The 17,802-nt window shown below is 45.1% G+C and overlaps 2 protein-coding genes across 2 annotated transcripts; both read right to left on the reverse strand.

Moving 5' to 3' along the window:
* Positions 1 to 3,541: 3,541 nt before the first annotated feature.
* LOC101772785 (serine carboxypeptidase II-3) lies at positions 3,542 to 5,785 on the reverse strand. The gene is made up of 8 exons (XM_004959457.1): positions 5,419 to 5,785; positions 5,219 to 5,326; positions 4,868 to 5,142; positions 4,452 to 4,697; positions 4,161 to 4,267; positions 3,969 to 4,055; positions 3,778 to 3,883; positions 3,542 to 3,697 (listed from the first exon to the last, which is right to left on the reverse strand). The coding sequence occupies exons 1-8, from the start codon at positions 5,783 to 5,785 to the stop codon at positions 3,542 to 3,544; spliced, it is 1,452 nt and encodes a 483-aa protein (XP_004959514.1).
* A 4,016-nt stretch (positions 5,786 to 9,801) lies between these two features.
* On the reverse strand, positions 9,802 to 17,601 carry LOC101773197. The gene is made up of 16 exons (XM_004959458.2): positions 17,233 to 17,601; positions 17,023 to 17,130; positions 16,665 to 16,945; positions 16,331 to 16,576; positions 16,128 to 16,234; positions 15,950 to 16,039; positions 15,700 to 15,808; positions 15,462 to 15,611; positions 11,545 to 11,872; positions 11,355 to 11,459; positions 10,987 to 11,264; positions 10,644 to 10,889; positions 10,440 to 10,552; positions 10,262 to 10,351; positions 10,056 to 10,164; positions 9,802 to 9,957 (listed from the first exon to the last, which is right to left on the reverse strand). The coding sequence occupies exons 1-16, from the start codon at positions 17,558 to 17,560 to the stop codon at positions 9,802 to 9,804; spliced, it is 2,844 nt and encodes a 947-aa protein (XP_004959515.2). The 5' UTR covers positions 17,561 to 17,601.
* Between the last annotated feature and the right edge of the window lie 201 nt (positions 17,602 to 17,802).

A 17,802-nucleotide genomic window follows, 5' to 3' on the forward strand; every position in this document is an offset into this window, starting at 1 on the left:
CCCCCCCCCCCCCCCCCGCCATGCAAATTTCCATTAGGTCCCGTTTGGATCATTGGAATTGAATTCCATCCTAATAATCAGAATTTAGACACAAATTAATTAAGCTAATATAATTGTATGTGGAATATAGTTGTATATTATAGTTGGTGATATGGGAGAGATACTTATATGTTGCACTTCTACCATAGAGAAGCGAGTCCAAGAGCGTGCTATAAGAATTGAATTCCATTCTAATAACCATAATCTATAGAATCAATTTCCATCTCCCATCCCATGAATTTAAGATAGGTTTATATCTAAACTTTGGAAAGTTGTGGAATGCTACATTCCAACATAAATTAGTCTACTCCATTAAATAGATTCCAATTCCTTCAAAATGAAAGGACCCAAACGGGGCCTTAAAAAATTTCAATTTTTGACTAAATTTTGAAAATTTAACACTATTGTCCCTCTTAACAATGTAAAACTTGAGTTTCTTGCTCTGCTGCTGTATAAAAGGCAAGTGGCAAGGTCACCTTCATTTTTTATTTGACCCTGGATCCATAACCTATACATCATTGTTTATCATCTATGGCAAAAGCACTTGATTGTCCATATGAAGCAAAGAAGAGTACAATAATTCGTGTTCTAATTTATAGATATGAAGTGATAGGACACAATATTTCATTTAAAAAAGATAGTATACAAGATTGGAGATATTAACTACTATTATATAAGTTCGTGTGTTTATTGGTGAGGATGTGACTACATGTCTTGGTGCAAATTACCTGTTGTAGGGACTGCAAATTTGCAACCCTAAGGTTCAAAATGATTTATCTTGTTTTGTATTATAGACTGAGAATGAATCTCATAGTTTTATTACTGTTCGTGAGGAAATCAAGAGTAAATACTACTTTCACTCACTTTTTGGTTGTGAAGGGGGCTGAGCTTTCTCTTTCAGTTGAAGAACTAAATTATATTTAAGGGGCTCACAACATTACTGAGAAATGGCTTTCTGCACTTGAAATAGTACTTTTGCTTTTGTTTTCACACAATCTTCCCACTCTATATCGGTTGTAGCTAGGGCCCAAAGGTGAGCACTAGTACCCTATTGGTGGAAAATGGCCCATACAGAATCTCGTCACAATAGCCTGGTGAGAACCAAGGGTCGAACTCACTAACCCTTCACCAGATATTAAACTAAATTGCCTACCTACCTACCTAATCATACTAAGAATAAAAACATAACATGCATGGCAATTATGAGAAAAACTTCGGTTTCGGATAGCTGTCTTTTCGATTATAGAAACCCGGAGGTGAACCATCATTATATGCAATTACATCATGGTACAACTCAACCACCCTATCCTTATAATGTTCAAGGGTACTCTGGTATATTCACCATTGAGCCAGCTTTGCTTTTCAACCACTCCCCCCTTCGGTCTTGTGCTCCTTCTAACCCCTCCGGAGTGTGGCACCAGAGAACTCCTTCCCTTTGTATGACTTGACCCTTCAAGACTTCATTACCATGATGGAACACTTCCCTACCGATTTCAGAGTCTTCTGTAAGCATATTCCCACCAAGCTTAGCCCATCGGTGCCTTGCATGTATAGTTTTCCCTTCAGGAAAGAAAAATCACAAATAGAGTTAGCTCATTCATAGTTCAACCCTTTGGGTAGCCTCAGAAGGTGAAACCCCCCCCCCCCCCCCAAACATACCCCTTCCAGTTTCTACCAACTTCTGGTGCGATCATTGTGAATATCGAGGAGAACAAAGGCGGGGGCAGTAGCCGTTGTCACTATTTCATAGAGAAGAATGCAATGGAAGAAATAGATGTACTACCAAAGAGATATGAGCTTGCAATCAGCTAGATTTAGTTTGAATGGATAGCACCGCCAACACATGAAGAAGCCAAGTGAGTAAAGCCCAAAACAAATGATTCGATCCTCAGTTACCCACCTCGCCTGAACCCCTCCATCTATCAGCGTTTCTATCTTTTATCCCTTGCAAGTCTAAGTTTGAACACTAGCATTTGCGGTGGGCATCAATTCTCTTTTGTGGATAGGCCACTAGTGCACCAAACTAAACGAGGCTTCCCCGGAGGTTGGAATCTAGGCGACCCAGCACAACACCTGATGGGGGAGATGAGGATGCAGGTGCAGGCACCCCCAACCCTCTATAGCTGGCGAAGTTGTTTAAGATCATGCGGCTATTCATTCTTCAAATTTGAGGTATTGCCTTTTTTAAACAAACTTCCCCTTATGACGTTTACATGGTTTTGCTATAAATAGTGCGACTTTAATTTTTGAATATGTGGTGTGTATGTGTTTTTTGTGATTTTGGTTTAGCTTGTCAATGGAGTTCTCCCCCACCTAATTTTTATTTTCTTGTTCCGGCATTGGTCGTAGCTCTCTTTTATTACTGGCGCACATCTTGTAACCAGAAAATCTCTTCTGGGGTGTTACGTATGCGTGTGCATTGTATAAAGCATCTTGGACTCCTTTCTTTTCTTGACATCCTGATGCACAACATACTTCAAGAAACAAAATATTTGACTGGAACATGGCGGACAATGCTATGTTGCCATGACTTGGGCCCTTTGGGGGGGGGGGGGGGGTTAGTTTTGTAAACAAATGTACAAATACAAGGTCATAACAATATGATTTTCTTTTACTCCACTAGGACTTGCATATTTTGGTTTATCACATTGCAAATGGATCCTAGATGCTATTCTATGCCAATATCCAAATTTAAAGCAATAGGAGCATTCTTGTTTTTTTGCCTTGATGTAGCATTGATATATTTACGTACAAGGTCCAATCCGATGTTGGAAAAGTAATAAGACGTGAACTGACACCATAGGAGCAACAGAAGTAGAACTGGAATGAGAAATTTCAAAATTACATTTCACAAAAGAATTGTACTGGTCAAAATTTGTGACAAATTAGGAAAAGAAGAAGGAGAGGATTTAAAGTGTGCCAAATACGCAAACTTATATAGTTATATGCATTGGTGTGGCAAAGACTCATCAACTTTTAAAAAAAATGTCATATATGCCACACCATCAGCCCTGAGCATGCATACATCTTCTTATGGGCATCCTTTTTAGAATCCAGTGCTTTAAGGTGTGCCGACAAATATTCCCATTGTCCTAAAGAATAAGCATATTTTCTATTATTTCTAAGTCAAACTGTTAAGTTTGACAATTTTATATATAAGAGTATCAACATCTACCCATCAAATAAATACACAAAATGAAGTGCATTTAGTAATCAATCCAATAGTACTAATTTGATACCGTGAATATTGTTATTCTTAACTTACGGAAAAACTAGAAATGTTTATATTTTGTAAAGGAGTAATAGAAAATTCAAATTAATATCAATACGATTGACATGTCCTGAAGTTCAGTACTTTTAGGATGGATGTACCATGAATACGGCGTTGCAGCATTGATAGATTACTATTTTTATCGCATTGTCTTGGCACTTTATTGCGAGCTCTGAAACTAATGTCAAACAACAACGATCAAGGTAACACTCCGAACTCCCTACACAAGGTTTACTGCTCCGTTACATAAGGCGGGAGTGTTCCTTTCAAGAAGGAGCTGACGAGTATTAGTGCTCTCTCAGGCTGGAAATAAGGAACTTGATGGCCAGCTCCCCTCACTGAAACAAGCACAAGACCTCCCGTGTACTGCTGAACATAGCCTCCAACCTGCAAGGATCCACCCAAGTTTGTCACAGTTGAAAAGAAAAACAAAGTGCCGGCCGGCCAGGATTGGGAATGCTATTTACCTCTTTGTTGGTTGTCCAAGGGCGCCATGGCTCCATGACCGAGAGATCGAGGTCAATGATGGAGTACCTTGTCGCAGTGAGCGGGCAGATGGCATCAAAGTCGCCACTGAAAACGTGTTCCGCCCCGTTACATCTCTTGCAGTTTGCGTTTTTTTTTTATGCCAATTCAGAAACGTGACAGCTCAAGTTACCTGTATAGCCACACCGGCAGTCCGTGTTTCAGAAGCCATTTTATGGTCGGCATCATGGACACTGGAGCATCTTTCCAGTGCAAAACTCTGCACAGGGAACATCAGTTAAGGAGAACTGGTATTAACTAGTAAGAGGAAAGGGTTTTTCAATTTCCTGTTTGAAACTTTTGATCCCAGTTAAGCAAATCTTACGTGCAGCCTGACCACTTTGTCGTTCTAGCATGGAAAGCCTTTTGCACCATCGGATTGTTTAAGTAAGCATGGATATAGTAGTTGCTGCATGGATCAATTCCCGGAACCTGTATAATTTAGAACAGAAAAACTGTTCATGATCTTGCCAAAACAAAAGAAATACTCTTCAGAAAGCAAACATACATGGAAAGTGACTTTATTTAACAAGTAGCATGTCAGCAATAATAAGTATATTGGAGAAACGATCTTATATTTTTTTATCAAAAAAATTAAGAAAGAAAGTGCTCTTACATAGCTGCTGGGGTAGTAGTTTCCATTGGGTTCGTTGATGCATACAGGAGCGTATATGTTGTACCCACTAATGTATCCAGAATCATATGAAGCCATAGCATCGGAGCATGCATTACTATCCGAAGGACTGAATTTGCAGCTCCTGGTAATGTTAGACCACACCTCATCTGATATCACTCCATGGCTCCACAGGTAGTCAATTTGCCCCTTTGTGTTCTTGTTATCGTCAAGGTATGCATTGCCAACCTGAAAAGATAGAGATTCCTCAGCTGTTGCAATGAAAATTTTTCTCTCTTCCCCAAGGGGCTCAAAGGAAAAAAAAAAGGAGTTCCTCAAAAAAAAAAGGAAGACATTTTGTAAATAAAATATATGCTTTTCTGTACTGGATATTCACTCAGCATTGAATCTTTACTCACCAATATAGCCTTTAGATTTATGATATTACTTTTATTATTTATATTGTGATTAAGGATGACTGTTGCGAGCTGCGGAACATAATGCCCGGCATAGCTCTCCCCGGAGATGTAAAAAGCACGTCCTTTGTACTCAGGGAACCTCTCCATCCAATTGATGAAGAAGACGAATGCGTCGTCCGCAGTCCTTTGGTCACCGCTCTTATTGTAGTCAGCAGATGTGTTGGAGTAGGAAAATCCAACACCAGCAGGTGACTCCAGGAAGAGGACGTTGGCCTCTGCAATTTTTCACAATTGCATATCCAATCAGAACTTCAGAAACAATGCTACTATGTGATAGATGCTACATCTCACCGTTGTTCCAGGCGTTCTCATTTCTGCTGAGCGTTTTGTTGTCGCTGTTTATGCGGAATGGGCCGAGTTCTATCATTGCTCCATAGCCCAGTGATGAGCATCCAGGACCTGTACCTCATCAAGATTCAGCAAAGATCAAGCAAAGCAGGTGCGCAGATGAGATGCTTCTCCTTTAGAAGAGATCGTCTCAGCAACCTAACCTCCGTTAAGCCACAGGAGTAGCGGCTTCGTCGCCGCATCGTTCGTCGCTTCGACGAAGTAGTAGAAGAGTGCACGGCCGTTCTTCTCGTCGACGGTCACGTACCCGCTGTACTGGTTGAAGCCGACGCCCTCCGGCTGGCCGGGGAGCGCCGTGATCTTGTCAGCCGCCTTCAGAGTGCTCTGGTCAGTGCCAGAGTACTCTGCTCGGAGGCTTCTACTGATCCTGAAGGCTGGCACGTGTGCACTGAAGGCACTGCTGCTCCTTCTCGATAGGATGAATTCTCTCAGACGAGCCTCTTGTGACGCATTTGCTTGCGGCGAAGCCACGCAAACGAGGAGAAGGAAGCATATGGAAATATTTTTCATCTCCTTTTTTTCTGATGAGGAAGGTCAAGATGCTGAACGCCAAGATGATCAAGCCTGGGCAGGTGTTTTACACAGATACCCCGATATTATATACTGATGATCGGGGTTACTGCACTGAAAATATTTGTGAATTTTGGATCTCGAGAAGATTTGGTCCTGGTCATTGATCCATTGAATACTACATTCGGCGGCTGAATGTCGTCGGGTTCCTTCTTGTACGCAAGCGTAACGAAGCTTATAATCAAGAAGAGAACATTTTGGCTTGTAGTTCTAAAGCCGTATAAACAAATTTTTACAGTACGTGGATCTATATTCATGCCTTGTCCATACGTTTGCTGGAACAGTTCCCCAAGAAGATTCCACTTTGACGTATAGTTCTTTAGCAGGATTAGTCCCCACTCAAAATAAATCTGGATTACTCCTAGCTTTCCAATAGAAGACGAGGGTCATTACATGGCTTTGCTCCATGATGATTGAACCATAAACTAGTACAGTTGGCAACATAATCAATATCAGAAGAATCATTTACATTCAATAAAATAGCAGAAGAATTACGTCATTATGTTCTAAACACAGTTTGTATTTTGTATTTATATCATTATCCTTAATGACATTAGCTGAACATATACGGGGAATGTTCCTATAGGCAATGAATTTAGTTTTGAATAATTAAATTTAATTCACAGAGGCAAAGAACCTTGGGATGTTTGCTCACATTGTTATATCGCGGTGAGCTTTATTGACCGCAAATATTTTCAACATCTCTTATCTAGTCATTTTAGAGGAAGCAGGGATCAAAAATAAAATAAAATAAATAAGAGGTACTCGGTATGAAGCGTGACCAAATTCTGCATGGTGACTATACATCATGCGTGCAACAGAATTTTTGTCATCGCGCATGGGGGAAGGGCATCGCCTGCCCATTATGGGAGCGGCCCATGTAGTTTTTTCCCCTTTCTTCTCCTTTTGCTTTATTTTTATGTTCTTGTCTTCCTTTTTTCCTTGTTTTGTTCCCTTTTAATCCTCTTATAGAAATTTTTATCAGCTTTATACATTTTTCATTTCACAACCGATATCATTCATCTATATTTCTATTTTGTTTTTTTTTTGCAAAAAATTGTATAAATTCTGGAAACATTTATTTTGCTGCTTAAAATACATTTTCTTTATTTGGTACATTATTATGGTGCTCGTAACTAATTCTATTTTTTATCAATATATTTTATTATTTGCTTAGAATATTTCTTTTATCGCCATAATGTTTATGTTCCATGTTCCATATGTATAAGTTTGGTTCCACGATTTTATATAATTTGTTATAGACGTACAACCTTTTGTTCCAACTGTAGAAACTTCTATTCCACTAGTTCATATAAATAGTTCTGAGTGTACAAGCATCAGTGTATGTTCAACATGTATATCTTATGTTCTAGTCTACAAACTTTGTTCCAGATGTTTGAGTTGTATATTTACAAACTTTTTTCTGTGCATACAAATTTAATGTTCTAATACTATGCTAATAATATAATTTTTCATATATTATAATATTCAATCCATGTTTATTATTTTCTGTTTTAGCTGTCCAAACTTTTGTTGCAGGTGGAAACACTAGGCGCGCTCGGTTCCTGGGCGAGCGTGTGCCTCGCCTCGCCCGCGCGAGCGAGCCTCACCTTACCAGCCCAGACGAGCGGGAATCGCTCTCCCTCCGGAGCGAGCGGAAAGCTTGCCAGCACAATCTCCTCGGATCACAGCTCGACGAGAGACCAAACACTATTTTTCTTGCCAGCAGCCAGGCAAGGCAAGGTGCAGCAAGGGATCCAAGGGTCCCCACTATATTGTTCCGCGAGTGAAGATTTAACATGTATATCTTTTAGTTCCTTAGACAAATTTTTATTGAGTTATAAAAAGTTTTGTTCCTAGCTTGTATATTTAATATTGAAATATATTATACTAATAATATTTTTCATACATTATATTATTTGTTCTATACTTCTATCTCCATAATTTTTTTGTTTTTGGTGTATTGCCTTTTCTTGCAGATCTAAAAACTTTTATTATGTGAATTCATATAATTTGTTCTAGGTGTACAAACTATAACTCCAGTTGTCAAACTTTTCTTCACAATAATTTATCCAAAACTACTTGAAATTTAAAGTATGAGATTTTTGCAAAATGTTTCTGTTGATGCCAGATTTTGACACGCATGGAATCGGCATCAAGGGAAGAAAGGATTGGCTGATGCGGCAGATTAAAAGGTCACGACTGGGAATCGGTCGATTGGTGCTACAGTTGGGGATCGGTCGATTGGCGCTACAGTGTTTTGGCGGACGGAGTTGGTGGAGATCGGCCGATTGGAAGGCTGGAGCGATTGGGCCAATATGGGCTTAAAGTGGGTCAGAGAAACGAGATAGAGAAAGATTGGCCCGTGGGAGTACAATAACCAACTCTGATACGAGTTGTGTTTGTAAATATTCGTTTTCGTTTAAAATTAGAGATAGATCCTAGTCGGTTAGGAAATTGGTTGTAACAGGCTATAAATAGCCATCTTTAGAGATTTGTAAATAACAAATCAATCAATACAACAATCTACTATTTCTTCATACTTTACTTTCAAGTCGGCGACTTCGCCAATACTTTTCTTCTTTCACGAGTTCGTACGGGTTGGCAGGGCTGCATCGGCACGATCTCCAGCCGATTCTGTAAGTTTCGTTTATCGAGTAATATCTAAGCTTTAACTTCGAGCGCATCGCTGACATTTCATTTAGATTTATTCACAAGTTATCGATATTTACTAGAATTATAGGTTTTATTTACTGTTCTAGTTTTATCACCAGTTATCCAGCTTGAGATTTGAACTATCGGCTCTGTTGCTGTTATTTTCATTCATCATTATCATAGCCGATTATCTTTATATAGCAAATCGGCCGATTCGCTGATACGCTTTTCGAGATCGGAACCTTAGCCGATCGGAACCCCTGAAATTTGACACGTTTTCTTCCTTGCCAATCAACAGGTCAGATTGGCTGGCACGCCGTGCAAACTGCACCAGGACGATTACCCGAACAGGAGCTAAGCAGATTCTCCCGGGTCGTGTGTCCAACGCTGAGGGTCAATCGGCTGACTTTTAGCGCCAACAGTTTCTTAGATGCTTCTCTTTTTATCTTACATACAAAGCATTAGTCTTCATCTTCAAAATAATTTTTAGTGGAGCTTCTCTAGTACTGTGTTTGATGAAGCATTTTTCATAAGTTTGAGGCTAGACCTTTTCAGTAAACTTATACCAATGATAAAGAAAAAGGAAAGTGCAACTTATGCATATGTGCTTACTGCATGGTTAGGCCCATGTAGATAGGCGCAAGAAATAAGTTGAAACTAAACCGATACGAGTAAGTGGGTATTTTATCTAATTATTACATCCATTAGGATTCGGGCTCGAGATGTTTTGCTCTAACACCATTATCAAGTTTTATGTTCTGACCAGTTCAACGAAAACACTAAGATAATAGAGAAAGATACCCAATTTATATATCCTACAATGGCTGGGCTGTCCAACACATCGAACGCTATAGGTGACGGAATAAGAATTTGTAGCGTGAGCGATCGCTAACTTCCCCTTAGTTATGGGCTAACCATTAAGCAGATTTAGGCGATGTGGTTACTACAACATTGTCCGTCGAGTCTTCGCAAAAAAAAAGACATTATTATTGTCCGTCGAGTCAAACATTTCAGCAGATTTTTTTATGGTTTAATATGAATCGTCACAAAAGTTTGTGTTAACAATAAGCAACCACTGGATTTCCATGACCCTGCAAAGGGCATGATCTCATGTGTGGTTCCCTTTATTCCTTTTCAGGTGAACACCACCCCACTAGTAAGCTTCTCAACACACATGTAGATGTGTTAAGTCATAAGACCATGAGCTGAAGGTAAAAAAGACATTGCGAGGAATCCAAACCCCGATCGGATCAATCATCCCAAATAGAACTAGAACTGGAAATCTGAACGCCAATGCAAGATCAGTTTGGGATGTCAGCCGGTGGGAGCATGTTCTTCAGGAAAGCGTAGAGAAGGACAAGTGATCTCTTAGGCTGGAACGTAGGGACCAAATGACCAGCTGCCCTTACTGACGCCAGCGTGAAGCCTCCTTGGTACTGTTGAACATAACCTCCAACCTGCATCCATCAGAGCATTTCACATCAAACTCTTGGCAAATGGCACCTGATTCTGAACTATTTCTACTATCTACGCTTGTGCAGTGCGGATTTGTTACCTCGCTGTCAGGGGTGTACCAAGGGCGCCATTTTTGCGTGATGGTCAGATTGAGATCATTGACAGAAAACCGTGTCGCGGTAAGCGAGCATATGGAATCAAAATCGCCACTGCAAAAGATTTCGTGAAACAAATTGAAGGTTATGCTAGTTCTGCTTGGCGTAACAAATTTTCACAGCGGACGGTTAAGGTACAAATATGTAGTACCTATAGATCCATACTTTCAACCCGTTATGGACCAGCCTTTTGATGATTGGCACCATGGACACTGGGGCATCGTTCCAGGCCAAGTCTTCACTGAAACAACAAAAGAGTATACCTGAAATCAGATAAATAATGGAGTGAAAATGCAAAGGGCCACAAAGAATTTTGGGTCGCCACTCACTTGCAACCTGTCCAATTCGTGTCGAGCCGAGCGTGCAGAGCTTGCTTCACCGCGTGGTTGTTGAGGTACGGTTCGATGTAGTAGTTGCTGCACGGATCGTATCCGGGCAACGACTGATGACAGACCAGAAACGGCAGTCCTCAGTACGTGGTCTCACGAGGAGATCGAGCTGATCGAGATGGGGTTCGATGTTACGTTACGTACGTGGCTGCTGGGGTAGTAGGTGCCGTTACGAGCCTGCAGGCAGACCGGGGCGTAGATGTTGTAGCGATCGATGTTCCCTTTCTGGAACGAATGCGCCGCCACGAAGCACTGCCAGTCGTCGGACGCGGTGAAGGTGCAGTTGCCCAGGATCCTCCGCCACACCTCGTCGGAGATCACGCCGTGGCTCCACAGGAACTCCAGGTTCCCCTTCCCGTTCAGGTAGTCATCGAGCAACGGGTTGCCAAACTAGCTCAAGCGCAACAACGATCACCGCCAGTTAAAGATGGGCTGTGGATGGCAATATAAGACAACAACGATGACGTGCAATTGACTAGGCACTCACGAAGATGCCTTGGAGGTTGATGCGAGGCAGCAGGCCCGGGAATCGGTTCATGGACATGATGACGGTGGCGAGCTGCGGGACGTAGTGGCCGCCGTAGCTCTCGCCGGAGATGTAGAAGTCGCGGCCCTTGTACTCGGGGAACCGCTGCAGCCACTTGACCAGGAAGACGTACGTGTCCTCGGCGGTCCTCCGGTCGCCGACAGTGTCGTAGTCGGTGGCGTTCCTCGAGAAGGAGAACCCAACTCCCGCCGGCGACTCCAGGAAGATCACGTTCGCCACTGCACACACGCCGTCATAATCCAATCAGTTCACTGCCAACAAATATAATGCTTGTTCTAGTACGATCACGAGCTCCCGTCTTCACGTACAGTTATTCCAGGAGTGCTTGTTCCTTCTCAGGGTCCCATCGGGGTTGACACGGAAGGGCCCGAGCTCCTCCATCGCCCCGAACCCCAGCGACGAGCATCCCGGCCCTGCACGCACGTGTTCACGAAACACCCAGTGACACAACTCGTCGTGAATTGCATTGCTGCAGCACGGAGTAGGCCGTGTGTTTACCTCCGTTGAGCCAGAGGATAAGCGGCTTGGATTCCGCGTCGTAGGGAGACTCGACGAAGTAGTAGAAGAGCTCGCGGCCGTGCTCCTCGTTCACCGTCACGTACCCGGAGTACTGCCGGAAGTTGACGCGCGGCGGCTGGCCGGGGAGCCCAAGGACCCTGTCGGCCTCCTTGCTGCCACTCGGCGGGCCCTTGCAGCGCTCGGGCAGGTGCGCGAAGGTGCCGGGGTCGGCCCATGGGTCGGATTCTTCCTCGGGCTCGTTCCCTGTGGGCCTGTTCCTGAGCCTCTTCAGGGCCCTGGACGACAGGAACTTGCTGAGCTGAGCCTCCTGAGAGATATCGGTAGTGGCAAGCGATGTGCCAAAGAGAAAGGCGAGCGAGAGGAGGAAGAAAATGGTGGTGCTCCTCATCTTTTCGGAGTGAGGAATGCCGTGAGAGTGAGATGCTGGCTTAATTAGATTAGGGGTTCTTGTTGTGTTTAAATAGGTGGTTTCAGAATGTTGATGGGAGAAGACGAAAGAAGAACCAAAGATTACTGACGCATGCAATGCGGCTCGGATTCTCCAAAGGTATTGCCAGGTCTGGATTCTCCAAGAAGAGTTTTTAAAGTTGTTATCCATGGTTGATTTGAGTTTACCCGTCGTGATCAAACAACAAGGCGTAAATTACGATCTTACTTGCACTGTTTACAGTCACGCCAGTCGTCGCCGGACAATATTAGATTGCATAGGCCAAGGTGAAATCTCTCAGAATCCACGTCAAGCGTATCTATGGCTAGGATTTTGCACAGCTTTTGACGATGTTCCTGGGGTCAAATAGGCCCTATTTGTATACGCTTTTCTGGAACTCGCTTATCTGGCAAGCAAGCTTATTTGATAAGTCTGCTGCCTGGAGAATCTGCTGTCTGAATAAGCAGGGTGTTTGGCAATCCTGATTATTTTGTGTCGATTGTCTGTCCAGGTTGGTAAATTGACCTGAAAACCCCTAAGGTTGATAATAGCTCATTTTTATTGTGAATATGAGGAGCTAAGCCCGGCGGCGGGGGCTAAGCCTGGCGACGAGGGCCAAGCCTCTAGGGGCCAAGGCTGGCGGCGGCGGCCAAGCCTGGCGGCGGGGGCAAGCCCGGCGGACGGCACCTAGCGTCGGTTGCAGGGGCGGCGGCGGCGGACAGGAGCCGACAGTGGGGGCCAAGCCGCTAGGGGCCAAGCCCGGCGACGGGGGCAAGCCCGGCGACGGGGGCAAGCCCGGCGGACGGCACCTGCGTCGATTGCAGGGGCGGCGGCGGTGGACGGGAGCCGGCGACGGGGCCCAAGCCGCCAGGGGCCAAGCCCGGCGGTGGGGGCAAGCCCGGCGGACGGGAGCCGGCGGCGGTCGCGGGAGGCGCGGGGACGGCGGCGGCGGACGGGAACCGAGCGCCGGCGCTGGGATCTGCAGGCGGCGGGATCGGGCGATAGGATCTGGCGGCGGACGGGATCGGGCGGCGGACGGGAGCCGGCGGCGCTCGCGGGAGGCGCAGGAGCGGCGGCGGGCCAAGCCCGGTGGCGGGACCTGGCGACCAATGGGAGCCGGCGGCGGTCGGGAGGCGGCAGCGGGTGCGGGAGGCGGCGGCGGTCGCGGGAGGCGGCGGCGGACGACTGGAGCGTCGGTGGGTGAGGGGCAGCGGGGGGAAATTTCCTTCGCTTATTGGAGAAGCGTCTCCCGGCCCGCTTACACAATAAGCCGGATGCTAGTTGTTTCACAGCTTGTGCACTAAGCGGCTTACGTAGCAAGCGGGAAATAATCAAAACGTTTAGGTGGGCTTATGGCTTATTTCCACCGATAAGCGGGAAATAAGCGGATACAAACAGGACCTATATTTGTCATCTACGAAAGCGTACGATCAAAGATCAAACTGTTCGTAACTTTGGCCTTACAATATTTTAGGAATGCTGGACATTGATATTATTGGTACGTTTATGTTAGAAGAGTCCATATATGGCCCATCAAAATCCTAGTTAGTATAATTACGTCAGCAACAGATCTCATTTAAAACCTACAGTACCCAACGCACAGTTTCCTCATGTGGGACCGTAATAAATGGTTGCGTTCCTTTCCCCTCTCTCCCGTCATCTTCTCTCTCCGCCCGTCGTCGCCCTCTCCAGCGCGGCTGCAGCTTGTGCTCGATTTGCATCCGGAGCAGGAAAAGGAGAGGCGGCGCTGGTGCTTAGATTCGGTGCCGTGGAGCTCATCTGCTATCGCTTCAGTGGACCAAAAGAGAGGAGCAGGTGCTGCTTAATGGCTTTGCATCTCGCAGGGGCTCGAACTGAAGAAAAGTTTGGATTGGTGCTTGCATTGCTTGGTGGTGAAAAGGGAAAAGATGAGATGGATGCGTGCTGCAGCCTGCAGGGCTTTGCATCTCGCAGGGACTCGTCCATTGAAATCTCTTTTTGCATTGTTATAATAGTAAATAAACCTGTTGATCTTCTCACGGACGCATCAATATCAATACCTCTATACAAGGTCTGCTGGAATCGGTGCGCTATGAGGCCGTGAGCTACTGTAGCGCAACAGTGGACCAATACACTGTGGCTTCTTCCTCTGTTCATTCGAACTTCTGGCGGTGCGTGTGCGTGCTATGCTGCCATTGGCTGATGCGCCGTTAGTACTGCAGGAAAAAAGACTATACTGACTGTTCACTGTTCCGTTCTTATCTTCTTTATTAAAAACAGTAGCTTTACAGTTCTTGGCTTTTTTTAAGCTATTTGTCCATGGGCATTGTACTACTGTAGCACTTGCTAATATCTCCCTTTCTACCGAAAGTTCATTCAGGTGAAGCGCGACCAAACATGTCACCATGCACCACTTCTAGTGATAGATTGCTCCTCACACTAGGGTGATCGATGGGATCCTTTTGAGACATAATTGCCTTCTTAGGCTATACTTTCTTGATTGCACTTGATTTTTTACTGCTATATGTTAAATTTTGCAAGCTGTTTCACTTATAATACTTATAATTTTTTTTTACTTCGTTTCTTCAAATAACCATAATTTTACATGATCTACTCCAAGTGTTTATATTTAATTACATATTTCATTCTTATCAGAACCATAAACCGATATAACATATAATAAACGTCCAAGAACTCACGAATTCTTACGTAATTAAGTTATTTTGCGACCCCTGGAGGACCCGTACGATGCAAAGAGTAATTGATTTTTTATGAATATTAGTTTAAATTAAAAATGAATTTCAAGCTCCATTTTGATCGCTTTTATTATTTGATTCGATATGTTATTTTCAACACAGTACAAAAGGCCTGTATTTTTTTATTGCTTCGGTGAACAGGCCTCTACCTGAGTTGGTTAGATGGTCTAAGTAGCACTTCTCATATCCTGGATTCAACTCCCCGTGGAAGCAAATTTTAGGTTAGGGTTAAAAAAAATCCCCTCATCTGTCACCATAACCAAAGCACAAGTCAAGGTCTGGTCCAAGTCGTAGCTGTGGTTGGTTTGAGCCCTCCTACTTATGGTAGTCGATTTTTTTTATTGCTTCTAGTTAGTATCTTAATAAGACACTCTTCTCCTTTCTCTAATTTAATGGCGTAAAAGTTCTTCTGCAAAACAATTTGAGAGAATACACTTCGTTTCAACATAAATGGGGTGGTGACAATGAAACTGTTTTTTTTAACTCAAGTCACCACCGAATTTCAGGCAGATACCTGTAGATAGTATCCCCTTTATTATTTTTCATGTCAACGTCAACCACTACTATAGTGCTCCCTAGTGCTGGGAAAAGGACAGCTAGACACTCTAGACTATGATCAGAATGCCTTGCTGAAACTTATGTGTAATCAAAAACGACGAGGCCACGAGGGAGCATGTGATGTGAACGCTCAGTTCCCAAACTGGAAAATGTAGTGAATGCTCAGTTCTTCAGTTTGGTATATCAGCCGGAGGGAGCATGTTCTCCAGGAAAGCGTAGAGCAGAGCAAGTGATCTCTCTGGCTGGAATGTAGGGACCGTATGGCCAGCTGCCCTTACTGACGCCAGCGTGAAGCCTCCTTGGTACTGCTGAACAAAGCCTCCAACCTGCATCCATCACCGTTCCAAATCAAAATCTACTAAATTGTACATGAATTTGAGCTATTTCGACTGTCTAATTGTGAAGATTCTTTACCTCGCCGTTAGGGGCGTACCAAGGGCGCCACTTTTTCGTGACAGCTAGATTGAGATCCTTGACAGAGTACCGCGTCACAGTAAGTGAGCATATGGAATCGAAGTCACCACTGCAAAAGATTTGATCAGGGGGTAAAAATTAAAGGTGCGGAGATTTGCTCAAATTTATGTGAAACTATTTTTCCATGTTGGGCAACTATTTGCTGAAATCTCATTGTGCATGATGGAAGGCATAAAGTTAAGCACAGTACCTAAAAATCCATACTCTTAGCCCAATATCGACCAGATATCTGACGGTTGGCACCATGAACGTTGGGGAATCGATCCGGGTCAAGTTTGGACTGAAACAAGCAGAAGTGCCAGCTCGATCAGTAGTCTCATTATGGTGAGAATTCAAAGCAGCAATCTAGCACTAGGTTGGCACATTACATGCAAGCTGACCAGTTGCCGATCCGAGCGTGCAGAGCCGTTTGCACCTCGAGATGATTGAGGTAAGATTTGACGTAGTGCTCGCTGCACGGATCGTAGCCGGGTAACTGACAGACGGCAATTAAAACGCTCAGTGCGTGTGTGACCAGCGATAGACAGCAATTGCAAGAGCTGTTGGATCGAGATGGCATGGTGTTACTTACGTAGCTGCTGGAGTAGTGGGTGCCGTTGCGCGACTGCAGGCAGACCGGAGCGTAGATGTTAAAGCAATCGACTTTCGCTCCCTTGAGCGTGCGATCTGCCAGGGAGTACATCAAGTCGTCGGGCAGGGCGAAGCTACCGTTGGAGAGGATGTCAGCCCAGACCTCGTCGGACACCACGCCGTGGCTCCACAGGAACTCCAAGTACCCCTTGTTGAACAGGTCATTGTCGAGCAACGGGTTGCCAACCTGTTGGTTCAAGATTCGCCTGTTTAATTGGACAATCGATGCCAATCGGACGAAATTAATGGACACCTAATTAAGATTAGGCACTCACGAAGATGCCCCGGAGGTTGATGGGTGTCTGCAGGACGGGGATGCGGCGGTTCATGAGCGCGATGACGGTGGCGACCTGCGGGACGTAGTGGCCGCCGTAGCTCTCGCCGGCGACGAAGAACTCGCGGCCCTTGTACTCGGGGAACCTCTCGAACCAGTTGAGCAGGAAGGTGTACGTGTCCTCGGCTGTCCTCCCGTCGTGGACGGTTTTGAAGTCGGCGGCGTCCCTCGAGATGGAGAATCCGACGCCGGCCGGCGACTCCAGGAAGATCACGTTTGCCACTGGTATATCCGGTCAGTTCAGTTACCAAACACTCCCTAGTGCGACGCACGGAAGATCACGAGATGCTTTCACTTACGGTTGTTCCAGGCGTGCTTGTTCCGGCTCAGCGTCTTGCCGTCGGGGTTGACACGGAACGGGCCGATCTCCATCATCGCCCCGTACCCCAGCGACGAGCACCCCGGCCCTGCAAATCACCACGAAACGGCCGGTGAGGGTGAGACACACAACTCGTCGCCGTCCTGCGCCGCTGCGCATGCGTTGCTGCACGATTATTGACCAAGTTTACCTCCGTTGAGCCAGAGGATGAGCGGCTTGGATTCCGCGTCCTCGGGGGCCTCGACGAAGTAGTAGAAGAGCTCGCGGCCGTGCTCCTCTTTCACCGTCACGTACCCGGCGTACTGCTCGAAGTCGATGAGCAGCGGCTGGCCAGGGAGCTCCGCGATCCTGTCGGCCTCCTTGCTGCCGCTCGGCGGGCTCTTGCAGCGCTCCGGCAGGGGACCGATCCTGGACGCCATGAACTTGCTAAGCTGAGCCTCCTGGGACGCATCTGCGACGAGGGATGTGCACAACAGGATGGCGAGCGAGAGGAGGAAGAAGGTTGTGGCGCTCCTCATCTTTGTCAGTGAGGGGAGATGCTGGCAGCTGGCGAGGAGTTGAAGGAAGATTAGCAGCTGTTTTATGTTTACATAGGTCCAAAGTGAATTTGAGTTTTGCATACTTTCACTTACGTTACACTCACGACGGACAAAATAAGGTGGGTCCTGCTCCTCATTGTTTGCGCATGCCATAGTGAAGTCGTTCTCTTGAATCAACGTGACATCTCTTGTTTTTCTTTTCTTTGTTTTTTTTTTTGCAA

Source organism: Setaria italica, chromosome II (assembly GCF_000263155.2).
Source record: "Setaria italica strain Yugu1 chromosome II, Setaria_italica_v2.0, whole genome shotgun sequence".
Classification (NCBI taxonomy): domain Eukaryota; kingdom Viridiplantae; phylum Streptophyta; class Magnoliopsida; order Poales; family Poaceae; genus Setaria; species Setaria italica.